This window comes from Pectinophora gossypiella, chromosome 19, assembly GCF_024362695.1.
Source record: "Pectinophora gossypiella chromosome 19, ilPecGoss1.1, whole genome shotgun sequence".
Lineage (NCBI taxonomy): Eukaryota > Metazoa > Arthropoda > Insecta > Lepidoptera > Gelechiidae > Pectinophora > Pectinophora gossypiella.
This window is the reverse complement of record NC_065422.1, coordinates 7,728,526-7,747,269: the sequence shown is the minus strand read 5'-3', so window position 1 is coordinate 7,747,269 and position 18,744 is coordinate 7,728,526. Positions and strand designations below refer to the sequence as shown.

Here is an 18,744-nt window from a genome sequence, read left to right as displayed (position 1 = left end):
TGCGACGGAAAATTACATTTGACATCAACTCAGAATCATGGTCTGAATCATCCCTCAAAGTTTTCGTTACCATGTCACTAACACCCAGTATATCCTATTCTTCTTCTTCTTCTATCGTGTGGGTTGTGAGGTGAATTACCCACCTCATCAACCCTGGTGTCAGGGTTACTATTGAGCCGCCAAAGTCCCCTGACATGGCTCATGTAACGACTACTTACTTACATCAGTAAGTAGTAACCGGGACCAACGGCTTAACGTGCCTTCCGAAGCACGGATCATCTTACTTAGTATATCCTATAATATGTAGGTATCTTTGCACGGAATTATTAAAATCGAACATTCCATTCAAAAGATATTAAGAATTTAAGTTTTAAGAGTTCATACGACACTACGACAGAACATAAAATGGGCATAAGTACGTAGGCATACATTATATTTAAATGGTCGTTGTTGGAAATCCTTACTTTTAATACAAATATATGCAATAAAAAATATTTTCCCTTGAAATGGGAATTTTTCGGGTTTTTTCCCTCAGAATTGGGAAAATTCCCAAAACGCGGGAATTTTCCGGGTAAGAACCCAACACTAAGCGTGACATGCGTTAAATGAACTACCTAGTAGGTATATAATGATAGGTACAACCTGGATATTGTAGATAATGCCAGCCAGAAAGGTATGATAAAATCTGTGGGTAAAACTATGTTTTACGTAGTCTACCGTGCGTGCAGGAACCTGTCATGCAAATTCAAGCAGGTGACTGAGTGTGCTAGCCACAGGCGGTGTATATTCTCGCCATGGATTCTTCTGCAACAAAATGACACTAGATTGTGCTCCCAGATAAAAAAAAAACCGCCACATGGGTAAACCTAACATAATAATAATAAATTATATTGCAGCTTTAAAACTCTATACGAAATCCTATAGGCTGTATGGCTGTGTTTATAAATATAGGTAATAATAAAAAAATATAATATGCCATGTTTTACTATGAAACGAACATGTATAGGGCTTTTTGGCGGGAAACGGGAACGGGACAGTTGCTTTCTTCATTGAATAATCTAAATAATTAATACGAAGTGGTGTTTTGTGATTAATGATCGCATTAAGTTAGTCGGAAGACATTCGCGAGTGTTATTATATAGAAGTATTCAATAAACAAAGTGTATCTGCCTATTTTCGCTTCGTGGCAGGAAGCCGCTTCATAACTCGAAAGTTTATGCGGACTTTTGAGTTAATTCGTTTGGGGTTCGGAGTAGGAGTCTACTCCGAGGGTGGGGGCTTAGGTTTCATCATCATCATCTTTCATCATTTCATCAATCATCAAGAAAAAAAATACGTAAGACATGGCTGTATGGGCATAGTTCCCTTTGCCTTACCCTTCGGGGAAAACAAAAACAAAAAAAAAATAAAACGAACATGTATAGTATGTTATCTCTTTCTTTCGCATATTGGGTGTTCACTTCCGTCTCTGTTCATCGTACTTTGGTTCAAGTTCAAAATGGCCGCTTGGCCTCTGCTGTGTTAACCGCCTTTTCGTACTATAGAATAATATTTGTATCATTCTGTGATTTATCGCAAAGTTTTGCTTAAATAACATAACAAACATGTCGTTTTCGTTTGGGACACCATCAAGTGCCCCTGCCTCAACAGGACTCACCGGAGGGTTCAGTTTTGGCGCTAACAAGTGAGTTGGTTTATGTTACAAAAATCTTTTTTGAAAGAGGTATATTCGCCAATGTTAGGACCTTATTCTTGTAACGTTTGATTGAATTACCGAAAAAGTTATCAGTCTAAATAATAAACAAAAAAAAACTGTCAGTTGTAAAACATAACCTCAATGTGTTTAGGCCTGCTACTCCCGGTTTTGGATTGACTGCGACTTCGCAACCGTCGACCGGTCTGTTTGGAAGCACTCCAGCGACATCAGCACCTGCATTTGGCACGACTACGCCCGCGTTTGGGGCCACAGCTGGTTTTGGTGCCGGTTCTACTCCAGGGTTTGGAGCCAGCGCTACTCCAGCATTTGGTGCCACCTCTACCGCTCCTGCGTTTGGTACAGGTAGGTTTCTACATTATATAATAACAATTTGAAGTTGACCATGCTCCAAATTTCTTAAATAAAATATTATCCTTGTTTTGAATCATAATTGATTTCTTTTTTCTACTCTGTGGTTAAATGTTGGTTTATAACAAAACCGTTTCCGTTTTAAAGGCACAACACCTGCTTTTGGTGCAACATCAACTGCTCCAGCTTTTGGGGCCACTGCGGCTCCCGCATTTGGGTCCACACCTGGGTTCGGGGCCACCTCCACAGCCCCTACGTTTGGAGCCACTAGCACCCCAGCATTTGGGGCCATATCGGCTGCACCTGCGTTTGGTGAGGAGACTATAATATACCTACAACCTGTGCAAATGAATGAGACACCTTATGTCAAGGTGAAGTCTACCAACAATATGATGGATTGCTTCACAGGAGATAATGTGTAATCTCATGTAGACATTTACATAATTCTGGCTCATCATTGAGATTTTGTAATGATAGTGATGTAAAAGAACAAACTATGTCTATGACTGCAATTGTTGTTGCTAAACGTAGACTGTTTCACTTTTAAAGATTAATGCAGTTTAATCTTTTAATGACCCATTAAAAATATTTTACTACTTATTCTTTTTGTTTCTGACTCTTGTTCTAATTAATAAACTTGCTACAGGATCAACAACAACACCTGCATTTGGAGCAAATACTACTCCGGGATTCGGAGCAGGGCTGGGTACAGGCGGTCTCAACTTTGGCATTGGCACCAACACATCAACTGCACCTACAGGTTAGATACAATTATAATTCTATGTATTAAATATTTAAATGATATGAGGTCATTCTTTTCTGTATTTTTCTATAAGGTACATATAACAAGCAACATATGTGCTGTAATTTTTATTATGTTCTCCTTTGAAGTCTGTTTGATTGATGGGAGGCCTGTGCTCAGCAGTGAAATATATACAAGGATACTTATGGTATGATGGCCGCTAAATACATCAACCTTGCAGCAAAACTTACATACACTTCATATTTGCAGGATTGACCCTCGGAGCACCAGCAACCACAGCAAGTGTTGGTCTTGGAGGGCTAGGAGGCTTCGGGTTTGGCACTACAACCACACAGAACACCGGCCTCGGTGGAGGCCTGTTCAACATCAGTACCACAACTTCTGCTGGACTATTTGGTAAGCACTAACATTGTATTTCATTATATTGTGATAGAGTACATTGCAGTTGAAGAACTTTGAAACGTTGTGGATAAGTTGCATTACAATTCCTTCCTCTTTGATTAAATCAAATCAAATATCCTTTATTGCACACAAACAACACACACAGACTTTAAGCAACAGTACAAATGGGCAGCCTTATTGCTCTGAAGCAATTTCTTTCAGGCAACCACTACCAGGAATCAGCCATAAAAAATAAACTGCTACTCATACATACATAAATGATATTATTCATACATTAATATGGAAACAAATTCATATGTATGAGTGTAAAAAAATACATGAGTTTTACAAATCAGCCATTTAAATGATATCCCCTTTGCAGAACCACCATGTTTCCCCAACTTCCTGGTGGCAGTCCAATCATCCCAATCACGCAAACATTTCAAATGCTGCCTTATATTCCTGCTTTGCAACCAAGATGTATGAATTCTGGCAATTTTGACTGTCCTAACAGAACCTATGAGATTAGAAGTCCTATGAGAGATTGCTACAAGACCATAATGCCGTCTTGTGGTGAGATTTTTTTTGTTTATTTGTTATTTTTTACTGATAACTTGAGTTCCTTTAGGGCAAGACTGAATAGGCACCTTCTGGGTAAACCTGTTATACCGTCGGCTCTTTATTAACCTCTGTAAGATGCTGGTGTTAAAGGCAAACAGATTTGATCAAAAATTGTTTTTCTACTTGACATATCTTTGTTTTTTGTATGATTCTAGAATAGTAAATAAACTAAATAAAGATCTTCGTGTGTCGATAATTATTATATACAATGATTATTTTTCTTCTTAGGTCCAAAACTGGGAACAACTACAGTAACAGGTACACAGCCATCTGTGTCAGGTATTTATTTTATTTTTCTTTCGTTCTAACTCTTAACAACAAACAATCATAGATTCTTGGTCAGCTATTTTACTTAAGACATTCCAACAAGGTATTCAATGTCAAACATACGTAAATACAGTAAAATTATCAATAAAACAGACAACACTACCATGAACTTTCAATCTGTTGAATTGATTTGCCATGTGTGTTTGTCATAATTACCCGTGGCAGCCGAGTTGGAAGAATGCTTGACTCTCACTGTAAGGTCGCAGGTTCGAAACCAGCACGGGCCCTAAACCTATGATGTTTAATAAAAATTTTCGAATTCATATCTTGATTATAAATGATATCGTGTTCAGCAGTGAAGGAAAACATCGTGACAACCCACATTCCTGAAAAATGTGTTTAGGAGGTATGTGACCTAACATGTATTGGGCTGTTTTTGCCTTCGCGGGTTGGAAGGTCAGACAGGCAGTCGCCTCTTTAAAAAACCGAATCTCCATGCTACTTTTTAGGGAGAAATAGGGCAGTGGTTTCCCTCTTGCCTTCACGCCCTAATGTAGATAGAACACAAGTAAAATTATGCTTTTATGAAAACGCTTGTGTCGGTCTGTTGTTTTTTTACCGCCACAGCCCCGGTGTTGACTGCTACACCGCCGTAACGTGTTCATTTAGATTTCACATTACATAATAGATTTATACCTAAACTTTCACCATCCCTAAATACAATAATTTACCCTTAACACTTAACATTAATTGTCACTTATTGTTTCAGCCGCTCCATCACTGGGGTTAGGCGGAGTACAGCCCTCTGGGACAGCTAATACTACCACTTCAGGAGATGGAAAGAGTAAGTTTTTAGACGCGTCTATACATTACATTAATGCATGAGTTGAAATAGTCGTATAGCCGAAACCGGCTGGATCAAATCATCAGCATCACTCAATGATCTGGGTAGGCACTGGGTAGTCAAGTTATTTAACAACTCATCATCACTAGTTTAAGAGCCACGCTCTTGTCGGTGTAGCATTCTCCAATTTACTTTTTAGGGAAAAGTAACGGCCTCCGTGGTCCAGTGGTTGAGCGTTGTGCTCACGATCCGGAGGACCCGGGTTCGAATCCTGATGGGTATAAATCACAAAAATCACTTTGTGATCCCTAGTTTGGGTAAGAGATTACAGGCTGATCACCTGATTGTCCAAAAGTAAGATGATCCGTGCTTTGGAAGGCACGTTAAGCCGTTGGTCCCGGTTACTACTTACTGATGCATACATACATGTCGTTACATGAGTTAAGTCAGGGGCCTGTGGCGGCTCAATATTAACCCTGACACCAGGGTTGATGGGGTTGGTAATTCACCTCACAACCCACATTACAGAAGAAGGAAAAAGTAGAGCAGTGGTTTCCCTCTTGCCTTCCGCCATGCAGTACTCTGTCTGGGATGGCGCCCAGAGTAGTATATTTCAAAGCCGTACTAGGACTCCTGTCCTCCGCCCGTGAATAGTATTAATTAGTATTGGGATCGTACAGTTTTCATGTGTGCAGTGAAGCATATTGTGTTAATTAATTGTAATTATATTTTTTACAGCTGAGCCACCAAAGCAAGCCAAACTTCCAAATGAGATTGTAACTACAGTGGATTCATTCAAAGACTTTGTGAAGAAGCAAAAATCCCTTAGCTCTGAAATAATGCGAGTCTCCGTCAAACCGCTGCATAAGGTAATTGAAATTTCTTTTTAGTTACTCGATTTGTGTGATTTGAGGGCGTCGCATTTTCTTTAGGTAAGCGGACCCAGGAATAAACGGTAAACAATTAGCAACGGTACAAATCGGCGGCCTCATTGCTCAGAAGCAACTTCTTTCTAGAGACATTGTATCTCTCCTTCCGAGAAACTGTGAAAGGCATACTTACAATACAAGGAATAAAAATAAAATTGTTGTTCAAAATTCTAGATTAAGTAAATTAAATACATCTTTTTTGGGGTTATTTTAAATTTGTCAGAGATTAAATTTAAAGCTCACGTGAAGCATACTTTATGTAAAAAAGCTTATTATAAGATTAATGATTACCTAAATGATAAAAATGTCTGGTATTGAATGTGTTCCTCTAGTTATTAAATAACTTGTAATGTACCCTCATTGATTTAAAAGATGTGTTGCTGTTGCAGTTTCTTGTAATTTCTTCTCCTCAGTCATAACACCTTGCGAAATGACGTAAATTCAAAAATGTTACATTGACCTTCAACAATTTTATCCATGATAATTACGTTGAATAAATGATTCTGATTTCTGACATGATGATTTACGTAGTGCACACTTAAATTTGCGTTAAGAATGCTGTGTGTCGCCGCAGGTGGCGCGCGAGGCGGAGGCGACGCTGCGGCTGGCGCTGTCGCTGGGCGGCGACGTGGGCCGCGCGCGGGCTCACTCGCGCCGCCTGCGGGCCGCCGCCGCCGCCGCGCTGGCCACCGCCGAGAGCCTCGCTAACTGCCCAGGTAACCCACACACATACATACTACTTCAACTTCAACTTTACGGTTGTATGGCAACCGGTCGTCATAGAGTAGAGACAACCATTACTGCCAATGTCACATACATACTAAAGTCGAACTTTTTATTAGCTGCAGTAAAATGACGTTTTGTGGGTTGCCGCTTTTTGAAGAAAAGTAAATAGGATGATGTAACTAAGTGAGTGAGTGAATCATTCAATGAATAATCAGTTTGGTTTTTCTTTTGGAATAAATGAATAATTAAAATAGAATTAAATCAAAATCAAATCTAATAATTTATTTCGAACTACTATGGTCGATATTGATGTTAGATGAGTTAGTTGTGGAACGATTAGATCTTTAGTGAACCGAATCACATCCCTATTGAGATTAAGCTGGCAACATTATTTTACGGAATGACATTTTGAAACGTCAGTTTACTGCAGCTGATTAAAAGTTCGACTTTAACTTAAAAGAGAGAGATAGATAAGTTGCAGCCCCTTTTAACAAGAGCATCGTTCGAAGGACATGCTAGTACATGTGGGATGTATGAAAGTGTAGGGAAAAGAGTAAGATAATATAAGATGAACGAGTAAGAGAGAGACAGATGCAAGATACATGCTGAAAAGAGCGGAAGAGCGTGAGGTATAAGAATGAAAGGGTCAGAAGAAGAATGGAGGACGATGTGGTACGCGTCCCTGGAAGCTTTTTATTTCATTTTCTTTAATTGATATAGTTTTCTGTTCTGTTAAAAAGTTTTAAAGATAATTAGTAGGTTATAAAGATACCAAGAAAACGCTCCCTCCCATGTATTATGTGATTCATAATAATATTTTTCCTCAGCCACGGAGCTTGAAGGCACAGCACCTCCGTCGTACGTCAAGGAGTTGATATCAGAATTGGAACAGCAACTTATTGCGTTCCGTCGGCAAATGGACGTCGCAGATAAGCAAATGCAGGCGTCACCTAAACTTCTTACAGAACAAGGTATGCACTTATAATTTACTTTTTTTGTAGTAGTAACTTACCGTTCGCGTCCCGTGCACGCGTCTTTCAATCTGTTCATCTGCAAATTTTCATAAAAGTCTGCTCAGCGGTTTAGATGTGAAAAGTAACTTGAGGTAACTTCCTCATTTATAACATTGGTATGGATTTGCTACTAAAAAAACCGGACTTGTCAAATCATCATGTTGAGTTAGGACCCTGTGGAAACGGGATAACGCTATGGAGATGGTTATGGTGTGTGTAGGTGCTGATGTAGGGAGTGCTGGTAAATTATAATAAAACCCCACACAAATAATTGAATGAACTGTATTACTTAGGATATTACATTAAATTACAAGATCCAAACATTGAGACGCGTTGGTTGGCTCGCGCTAAAGATGTGACTGACCATAAATGGTAGACTATTAGGTATGTCCCATACAGCTGACACAGTGCTAGTGCACGGCTAGCGACACGCATACTAAACCTTCTGATAGAACACGTGATTTGTTTTATACACTCTCAACTTTAATACAGTGTTTTACTTCTGAGATTCCTAACTTACAAGCCAACGTAGAGGCTCACCTAGAGGTCCCGCCAACCTTCTAGGGTCGCACACATGTTTATACACACAAAACTCTTTTGCTACTAGAGCTGGCAATTAAACTAACACACATAACATAAACAGCCTATATACGTCCCACTGCTGGGCACAGGCCTCTCCTAAATCATTCGGGGGGTATTTGGACCATACTCCACCACGCTGCTCCACTGCGGGTTGATGTTTGAGCTAGTAGCCCGGGACCAACGGATAAAAGTTCCTTGCGAAGCACAGAATCTGCTTTTTTGGAAAATCTGGTTATTCAAGCCTGCAATGTCCTTACCAAACAAAGGACAATCATACACAGTGATTTCGCCATCAGGAATCGATCCCGGACCTCCAGATTGTCAGCCTAACACCTAATTAACTAACCTAACCTCTAATAATGTGTTTTACTTTCCTTTCAGAATTGACGATGGGTATAAGAAGGATGCACGAGTCATTAGTAGCTCTCGCAGGGCGCCTACAGGCCGTCCACACACAGGTTGAAGAACAAAAGGAGCAGTATCTCAACTTGAGGAAATATGTACTCAAGGACCCTACCAATGTCTTTGACACGCCAGACAGTAAGTAATCAAAAGAAAATACAATGGTTAAGAGTGACATATCTCTCGTCTCTTTGGTGCCAAGTACTCAATACAGAAAAACCATGTACCGTAAAATCGTCTTTCGCACTAAGCGATGAATCAGGTCATTCTGATTACATGTTCAAATGTAGCATCTGAGCACTGTGGTTATAGTTGATTCTATATTATCTTGTATTGTGTGTGTAAGATAATACTACTGAGGAGCTCGGTGGCGCAGCGGTTAATATGTATACACTTTGGTACCATGTCACATTAACTTTTTTGACAAATTGAACTGTAAGTCTCACTAAATGTCAAATATGTTAGTGCGACACAGTCCTAAAGTGGGTACATTATATTGATCATGACTGTACTTCAATGAGTTAATTTTTTTTCAGCGAGTACAAGCTTAGACCAAATTCTACGGGATGCAGAAGGAAGTAGGAAGAAGACTAAACCGAGCCATTTATCTGGGTCAAACCTCACTAGCGCGGTATTATCAGATCCTCGAGCCGCTTTAGGTAAGCAATTTATCTTTTTTTTCTTATTAGCATGAAGTGAAGTTTGCTTTAAATTGTTAGGGAAAAGGCATTTGTCATTTTTCGCATTACGTATTTCAGTACAAACTATCCTGTTTCTGTTACCGTGGCAACATATTTTTTTCTTATTTCGGGTTCTGTACCCAAAGGGCCATCACTAATTTAAGAGCCAAGCCCTTGTCGGTGTAGCATTCTTGTCTAAAATACTGTCCATGATACTTCTTTTAGGGAAAAATAGGGCTGTGGTTTCCCTCTTGTCTTCCGCCCCCGCAGTACTCTGTCTGACGCGAATGGGATGGCGCCCAGAGTAGTCTATTTCAAAGCCGTACTAGGACTCCTGTCCTCCGCCTCTGAAAAGTACTGACAGTTACTGCTGTCCTCTTGTCCGGTAAATGATGATGATGACCCCAAAGGGTAAAAAGGGGACCCTATTACTAGGACTTCGCTGTCAGTCACACCATACTTTATCTCGAGAAACTCGTTAGCTCGACAGTTGACATTTTCACGAATTGACCATTTTTGTTGCCGCTGTAACATCAATTCAGGTAGGGCTCCCATACAACAAACGCGATATTGCCCTTTTTAGATAGCAATGGCTACTGTAGTTTACCTAGTTAATAGTACCGAACTTTTCGTGCGAGATTCCTAGTCGTACTAGGCCGGTTTTCGTAGTTTGATTCGCGCCCAACTGGGCACACTCGTCTGAGTGTGCCCAGTTGGGCGCGAATCAAACCTCAGACCTGTTGTCTTAAACGTTGTACCGGGTGAGAGCCTTCAGCGCTCCCCATTTGTCTGGCCGAATAGTTAATGCCATCTGCGGCAAATCTACAATAAGTAACGTAAAAAAAAATTCGTTGTTTAACAATGGTAGTTTGTCATGAAAGTTTTTGATATAACATAGTTCTCATCCTCCTTTGTCAAGTAGTGTATTTTTTTTCACACGGTGTCGTTAAAAGCAAATAAACGTACTTGTTACATTTCCATCTAGTCAACACTAACACGTCCTATTCCATTACAGGTAGCATACAGCAGTTGGCTGGGCCAACCCCATTCACTTACATTGGTAGTGCAATATCACAATTCCCTAACACTGATACGTCTGGTAAGTAAATATGATACTCTACAATATTAACACGTTGGCGTGCGGTACCGGCTATAACCGTTAATTTGGACTCAAAAATAGTCACTTCCGCAAATAGTTGTAGTTCTTATAATCATTGCTACGGTCACTGCAGCCCAGTTTCGATACAATAATCACTTAGGCCACGCCCACTTCTTTTTTACACACAGACCCTTTTGTTGCTACTGTCACAATTGAGTAAAATATTTTAAGTTTCTTTGAGCCATAACTCACACATATGCAGTCTACTCACACATCCACACTACGATTATGAGTTATGACAGTAATAGGTGTATGCAATTTTGTTCGCCATAATTCGGCTGAAGCTGTACTGAATCTTAGATTGGAGAGATGAGTTTCTCAACAGTGTAAATACGGTCATGACAGCACTGCGGTTGAAGCCGTACTTTGATTCACCTGGATCCTATATTATGCTAGGTAGACACAGTACGGTTATTGCGACTACGGTTTTAGATGTACTGATCCTAAGTAAATATTTTTTCTATATTACCCTCATCAGTACGGTATATGCAGATTACTGTCATAGATGTTACTATCGTTATGTAGTGTTTTGATTTCTCATAAATTTAACAGTACGGGATCGATAATTGCTACTGCTAATTTCCGAAAAAGTACCGCGCGCCAACTTGTTAAGAAGTTATGAAACGTCTTATACCTAAATAAATATTTCATCTGTGTGGGGTAGGCATCGCCTATGCTATAATTCAGTGGTTTAGAGCCCGGGCCAGGACTCGAACCAGTGACACTATGACGTAAGTCACGCGTTCTCCGAACAGGGCTATTACGGATACAGGTTTAATTATATCTATAAATACCGGGGAAATATGTAAAATCATAGGCTACTTGACAACCTATACCCTGTTTATCAAAACTTACAAGCCCCGTATTACAGAAAGGACGATGAGTCAAAACGTCCCCAGCAGATTCCTGACATATCTCATTCGAAGCGTCTTAGCGAGTTGATATTTTTGTTATATGGCGACTTTCTCGAAATACGCGGTCTTTAGCCGGAATTCGGCTTTTTAAATATGATTTTGGGTACCTCCTGGTACATCATTGTTTCAAGTTTTCAACCAACAGATTCCAGACATATCTCAATCGAAGCGTCTTATCGAGTTGATATTTTTCACTCCATGGATTTTGAAGCTAAAACTAATTGGTAGTCTTTTTATAGATGCTAATGAAACTACTTACACGTATAAAGTATCTGTTGGAAGGGGGCACGGGTCTCATACTAAATATGATCATTGTCGTTTACTTGTAAAAATTTTCATTACTACAAGAATGTATTTATCAAAATTACACATGTAAATTACATGTTACAAGTGTCAATATTCATTTCACAAGTATATTTCACAATCCCTCTACTTTTTTGATGAACGTAATTTACACGTACATGTGAGTAACTTGTAGCTTGTGAACGTGTAGACTTGTAAGTTTTGATAAACACGCCACTGGTCAAATGGGATACTTTTACGAAACGTCGAAAGTTTTCTTTGGAGTTTGTATGGAAATACAGTCCTGTGACCTCGTAAAAGCAGTAAAACGAAAAAAAAAATTAAAATTATTTATTTACCAAATAAAGTAAAATTAACACAAGTTAATAGCGGGCCCTGCACTAGGGTTTCCCCTGTATCGCAGTAGCCCTATGGTATAACAATTTTTGCGTAAAGATTAAAAATACGAAGTCCGGTGGAGACTCAGGTACCTATATACATTGAATTAAAAAATAATAGGAACATAATGATATATTTTAAATTTAAAGAGATCAGGAATTAAACATGTAAGTATTTTAAACTCTAGGAATCTTTAGAATCTTACAATTATAGAGATCAGAAATAAAATTAAAAATAAAAACAAAAATTACAAAAGACAATATAACAATAAGTATAATTAGGGACTTTAACAGCGTAGTGTGGGTGTGTGCGGAGGTGTATGTTTGTGTGGACGTCGTACTCTTTGTTTACTTAATTCATAAATAACATTCGAAAATAAGTCGAAAAGTAAAATCAGATTTATTTTTGATCATCATAGGTTTCTATTTCTAGATTAGCACGTTATAAATTACCTTTGACGCAGTCAAATACCTTATTTATTTAGTTTCCATGACAATTACAGGCGCTAGTTGGCAGCCACAGTGTCAGCCCAATGTAAACACTTCGCTCAACGTAAGTTTCGGAGCGACGACGTCCGCGGACTCCAGCACCTTCCAGCTTCAGAAACCGCCGGGAAAGCGCGGGAAACAATGATATTGGCGCTAAACCCGCAACGGGTTCACCAAAGTGCCAGGACACAGTCGTTTGTACGTAACGTTGTAGAGCAACGCAGTGCTGCATGTGTACGGTCACGAGCATTAATATGTATACACTTTGGTACCATGTCACATTAACTTATTTGACAAATTGAACTGTAAGTCTCACTAAATGTCAAATATGTTAGTGCGACAGAGTCCTAAAGTGGGTACATTATATTGCTCATGACTGTATTTTGAAGTTTATATTTCTTCACATTTTTTGTCACTACTATAACAACATAACGTCACGACTCCCATTGAGAGACTTTCCAGGCTACGTTCCCCAAAAACAATATAGATGGCGCTGTTCAGATTTAACGTGATAATTACCTACTTTCTCATTGCTCTTGGTACATAATTATACAAAATATAATGTAATGTCAGAGGCATATATAAAAATAATTGTTACTTGATATTTGGATCGGATATGGTCTAGAATTATGTTGCTATCTATATTTCTTCTCTTTATTTTGATCAGAATAATAATGGGTGGAAGATGTGTTGTGCTCGGGTGTAATATCAAGGGTCATTTATACCCAATAACAAAGATAAAATTGAAATTAGAAGGTTAAACAAAGACAAAACTGTACAGCGCCATCTACAGTTTTTTGGCGAACGTAGCCTCATTGGGGTAGCCAGTTTTTACCGAGCTTTCTGTTAGACCTACGTCATAGGTTGTGAGCCGTATCGCCGTCATTATTATAATTCTGTACAATTAAGTACTACTGCTTTTAAATATGAATACATTTCAATAGGTGGCTAGTTCTAGACATTTTAAGACATTTGTTTTGAAATGAACCGTAGTTATAACAATTGTTAACGTCATAATGTTGATACTGTAATAAAAAATTGGTTTGTATACGCGTCTCGTACATAATTGATGTCTGATGGTAAGTCTAACGGTAATATACAAGCGTGTTGTTAATGTCAAGTTAGTAGTATTAATATCGAGCTCACTGTTGGACAGTTGAGTTTATTATATCATGCTATAAACATGGCATAAGAAGACCAGGTATGCTCAATCCTATGACAGACCGCCATTGATAGCCCTTGATGACGTAAGTGTTACCATTAAATTGGTATCGCCAACATTCCATACACGTAAATTTTATTATTGAAAGTAAAGTGAATAACTGACTAATGTATTTAATTACTATTATTTGTCACTTAAAACTGTACGTAAATCTTTTACTAAAAATACAAAATTTCCTAGCTAAGTAAATTAAGGTTAGCCCAGCTGACGTCATCCCACCCTGCCTTGCCTTTTCGTAAGTAAATAAATTATCCACGTCTATGTTTTTAAAATGATAGCTGTCAATTTTGAGCATAACTGGTTTTCTTATACCATGGCTATAAATACGTCGCTTATATGATTTGTTAGTACAGAATTGACTGATAGGATTATGAAGAACATTATAAAGTGCTTTGTTCTTCGTCTCTTGTTGATGTTCCAACACAATTGAGGTATATGTATGAGGTAATTTTGTACAAAACTGTTATTATATACTTCATATTATACTTAGCTATTACATCAAATATTTATCAGAAATTCGTCATTGATATGTATGTACAATTGGATTTGTTATATAATTTTTATACGAAAATAAAATTATATTATTAGAAATAGTACCTTTAGTCGTAAAATGTTATTATAATAATATTTTAGTTAATGCGAATTTATGTGTTCAGGCTTTTTAGATTTTGGTGTGAAGGAGAATGGACAGACAGGGTACAGAACAAAGCTGTTTAATAGAGGCTGAATACATTGAATACTGTAAAAAAAGCCAAGGACGCCATAGACCAGGCAGACGAAAGACATCTTAAGAATAAGAAATGGTTTATTGCGACCATGTGTTCGTACAAAATTTGGTGTTAGAAAAATACAGTACAGTAAATGTCCAATCTGTAGAATTTCCGTGAGTGCGGATTGAGTACTCTATTGAATAATCCCTGGTTCGTGCGGCTGTGGACAAAGTGACGATCACCGTAATGATCGCCAGCTAGGAGACTGCACCGAAAGCAGAATTTTACTTTAGTTGCTTTTGCTCTCCTTAGTCAAATTCAAATATACTTTATTGCACTAAAATAAAAGTCTAAAGTTACAAAAGTGACTTTACTAGTACATGGCAAATGGCGCCCTTATCGCTCAAAGCATGTAACAAATATATCGTTTCTATCTGTACTTGTTCCATAAATCGATATGCGCAACTTTCAAAAGCTTTTTAAATCATAGTCAGAATATTTGGCTATTCAGGTCAGTCATTCAGGAGAAAGATACTTGCAGTTGTCTAGCAAAACCGGTGTTGTTTCAGTCTTCCCCAGTCGACGAAATAATGTAATTCAGTTGGTACGAAATCTACAGCGCTTAGCCCTTTTTGGTAATTTGTCCCGGTATGAATTTCAACTTCCCTTTTTGTTGTTGTGACTTGTTTTACAAAAGTACAGGCGCCATAATTAAAAGTAACTCTATTTCTTTAAAGACTAGACAGAATGTGACTAGTCAGGAACTAGATTTACTTGTAGTTATTGCAGTACACTTGTAAAACGGGTGTCTGTTCGTTTTATAACTCGATCCGCTAATCACTTGGATTTTTTTTTCTTGGTTTTGGTTTTTGTTTTTTCTTGGATCTTTGTTTCTTTGACCCTTTTTTACAAAGGTACAGACATAATTAGAAGTAATACTATTTCTTTAAAGACTAGGCAGAATGTGACTAGTCAGGAAATATATTTAGTTGTAGTTATTGCTATACACTTGTAAAATTGGTGTTGAGAGTGCATACAGAGAAAAATATCAGGAAAGCCAAAACATTATAAGCTGATTTATTAGAACCAAAAAAACTGACATTTTAAAAACAACAGAACTTAACGAATATGACAATATATTTAAAAAAGAACAAAACTTGACACGACCAAGGAGGCCGTCGTTAACAACTGGTATCAGTGTGTTTTATAACTTGATCCGCAGGTCACTTGGATTTGTTTTTTTTTTGTTAATCAATCTCTGCTTAGATGTTATTTTTAATACTTACTTCCGATACTTTATTTCCAACTTCCAGCCAATGAATGAGTTACTTGTCGCTTAAGTTACTTAAATCTGCAATAAGTTTGTTAAAAACAAAATATTCAGAATACTTTGACCTTGTGATGGTAAATACTATTACTTCCTCTTTGTTTTTGTTTTGATCTGTTTTTACAAAAGTACAGGCGTTATAACTCGAAATAACTCTGTTTCTTTAAAGACTAGGCAGAATGTGACTAGTCAGGAAATAGATTTACTTGTAGTTACTGCAGTACACTTGTAAAACTGGTATCAGTGTGTTTTATAAATAGATCCGTTAGTCACATGTCTCATGTGTGTCATGTGTGTCTTTTTCTCTTAATAAATAGAGAATTATCTTTTGTTTCTTTGACCCTTTTTAACAAAAGTACAGGCGTCATGATTATAGAGTTCGGCCAAGTAGTTAATGCGGGAAACCTAAAATAAGTCGCATAAAAATGTTGGTGTCAGTGCCTTTATGACTCGATCCGTAAATCAGTTCGAGAGTTGGTTTTATCGCTAATACATTGGAGAATAAGTAATGTTTGTTTAGCATTCACCAACTTCGTTACCGTTGCAACCATGTACTTCGTCACCGTTTTCCGAAAACAAAATTCTTTCGTATTGTTAATATCTGCTTGCCAAATTCCATTACAGTTTGAGTTTGTCCATGCCCAGTAATTTTCATATTCAGCAAAGTGTTCTAAATTGCCTGGCGACAAAGATGTTTTCTCCGGGTGTTGTGAAGATTGTTCAATGACAAGCTTTTTAAATCGCTTGATTTAAGGAGTTAAGCATAGTTAACGGGGTCGTTCTTCTTTCTAACCTACAATTTAACAAAACGTTAGCTTAATTATGGTAAAATTAGTAGTTATGGTCTAACTTGACAACAAATAAAATTTCCAAAAACAAAATAAAATAATCAACATTAATAATAGCACAATTTAGCAAGACAATATTTCCATTTCGAAGCCACAGATTAAGTCTTCATTTTTCGAATACTGAAAGTGGTTCTTCGAACTGAAAATATTGTCTATTTCCTTTTTTAGTACATACTGCTATATGTAAGGTGATTTGATTACGAGAACCACCAGAATGATGAGACTGGACTTCAGAGTGATACTTGCAGGCATAACTCTCACTAAAATCTATAATATGTAATGCTGCTTCACAATCTGTTAGTCCGTCGATGTACTGTCGATAAGCTCTGTATTGGTCTGATATTGTGGATGGTTCCATGAAACTGAATACCTACGCAGCCATTAGCTGGTCGAAGCGATCTACCCCTCCCATGTAACGGTTACAATCAGATATTGATTGCGGACACTTGACATCTTCTTTCTGATCAACTTTATTAGTTCGAGGCACACTAGTGATTGACGCTGGATTATGCATATTTGATGCTATTATGACACATTTCTTTCCCCTGTCTTTCCACTTAGTGACAGAAATGCTTCTTTGGGGATGGGCGGCGGTGCGAGCCCGCTGAATCCCTCTTTGCTTTGCAGATATCTTGTCTCGTTGTTCGTTCGTTCTTGGGTACGTTCCAATTACAATACAAAATTTTACGTCCAAAACGTTTAATTATATCTCCCACAGTTCACCATTAATTTTAACTACTTAACTAATCAATCATTCATCCACCATAAATAGCGCACACAATTAGCCAGTTCCTTTTTCCACTTCTTATATCGTACTGTGTTTAAACTCTTGTCCCGACTCCCGTGTGTGTGCGGGAGCGCGGGCGGGGATCGACCGGTGATTGGCTGACGATTGGCGGCAGTTTTCCAGCTGCCACACTTCCATCCATAGTACTGTCAAAGTCCCCGGTAGGTAAATCCTTATCATCACGAAGCTTGTCAATAGGAAAATATTTTCTTGAAGCTAGTAAAGTACCACATGCAAATATTTTTTTCTGGAGATGCTGTAAGCAGAGACAACGAATTGAAACATCTGTCAAAATAAATGCAAAACCCAAGTCCTATGAAAGCCTGAGTCAATCTCATTACCACCTTTTCCCCTAAACCAGCATCCGCAGTTGCTATCTTTTCCTTCATAAATATCCAAAGCAACCAATATACCCAGTCATAGCGCAGCAAATAACCCAAACATTAAAAGCACGTTTTATGGGTTTTAGAGGCATGTCCTGTTTTAGCATTGATCTGCCTTTGAAAGGTATCATGCTCTCATCTACACTCAATTAACGTGATGGACTAAAAGCATTTTTGAAACTTTCTGAGAGCATAGTTAACATTAGTCTGACTTTGTGTAATCTGTCATATTGGGGATCGCCTCGAGGTTTCATTGTAGAATTGTCGTTTAGGTGCAAGAATCTTAATATATTTTAAATTTTGCGAGACATCAAATTAGCAATACGAGAAAAATGAAAATTAGGGTTACTAAACCAGTATAAACGAATGGACGGCAGTTGATGAAAACCCATTATTACCAACATGCCCAAAAATTATTAAAGTTTGTCAACTGTTAAATTCAAGGAGTCACGATTGCTCTGATATACAATGTGCTTTAGCAAAACATTTGTAAAAAAAACAACGTAAATATTTGTAATGGAGAGGAAATATTCACTTCTTTATTTATCCCATGGTAAACTTGGGAACGGTGGGTTTTAAATTCTTCGGGTGTTCGAAATATTTTACGAAATCTAAAAGGGTTAGTTGCAGACCCTGGTTGTCTTGTCCTGTGCTCTCACAGAACCTCTGGTACGAATTCGGCCTCGTCCACGTCGTTATGCTGATAATATTCCTGTAGGGTTGGAGGATATAGGGATTGGGAAGCTTTGACTTCCATGGAGTCGTTGTCTGAAACTTCGTGGGATTGATTGGCTACCATATTCATTGGAATCTGATCTTCTGGATCGAAATCCCCGCTGTTATGCATGATAGTATCCACATCATTATCAGTTGGTAAAACAGCACAATCTGCCATGACAACTCTTCCAACATTTCCAGGTGGTCTTACAGAACCTCGTTCTCACAAAAGCTG

General features: G+C 38.1%; 1 protein-coding gene across 2 annotated transcripts; it reads left to right on the top strand.

The window, feature by feature from the left end:
- The first annotated feature begins 1,486 nt into the window (after positions 1-1,486).
- LOC126375670 (nuclear pore complex protein Nup58) lies at positions 1,487-14,333 on the top strand. 2 transcript variants are annotated; one of them, XM_050022737.1, is made up of 14 exons: positions 1,487-1,684; positions 1,848-2,059; positions 2,213-2,377; positions 2,712-2,825; positions 3,078-3,224; positions 4,059-4,088; positions 4,867-4,941; positions 5,680-5,810; positions 6,445-6,586; positions 7,424-7,567; positions 8,573-8,731; positions 9,130-9,252; positions 10,289-10,372; positions 12,530-14,333. In XM_050022737.1, exons 1-14 carry the CDS (start codon positions 1,605-1,607, stop codon positions 12,658-12,660), a joined length of 1,737 nt encoding a protein of 578 aa, XP_049878694.1. In that variant the 5' UTR covers positions 1,487-1,604; the 3' UTR covers positions 12,661-14,333. The 2 variants fall into 2 exon arrangements, with proteins under 2 accessions (XP_049878694.1, XP_049878693.1); XM_050022736.1 differs by having other exon boundaries at positions 4,059-4,109.
- The last annotated feature ends 4,411 nt before the right edge of the window (positions 14,334-18,744 follow it).

Coding starts and splice junctions, on each gene's coding strand:
- LOC126375670 (XM_050022736.1), top strand. CDS start 1,605: ATGTCGTTTTCGTTTGGGACACCATCAAGTGCCCCTGCCTCAACAGGA. Junction 6,587..7,423: donor GAGCCTCGCTAACTGCCCAG/GTAACCCACACA, acceptor ATTTTTCCTCAG/CCACGGAGCTTGAAGGCACA. Junction 7,568..8,572: donor TAAACTTCTTACAGAACAAG/GTATGCACTTAT, acceptor CTTTCCTTTCAG/AATTGACGATGGGTATAAGA.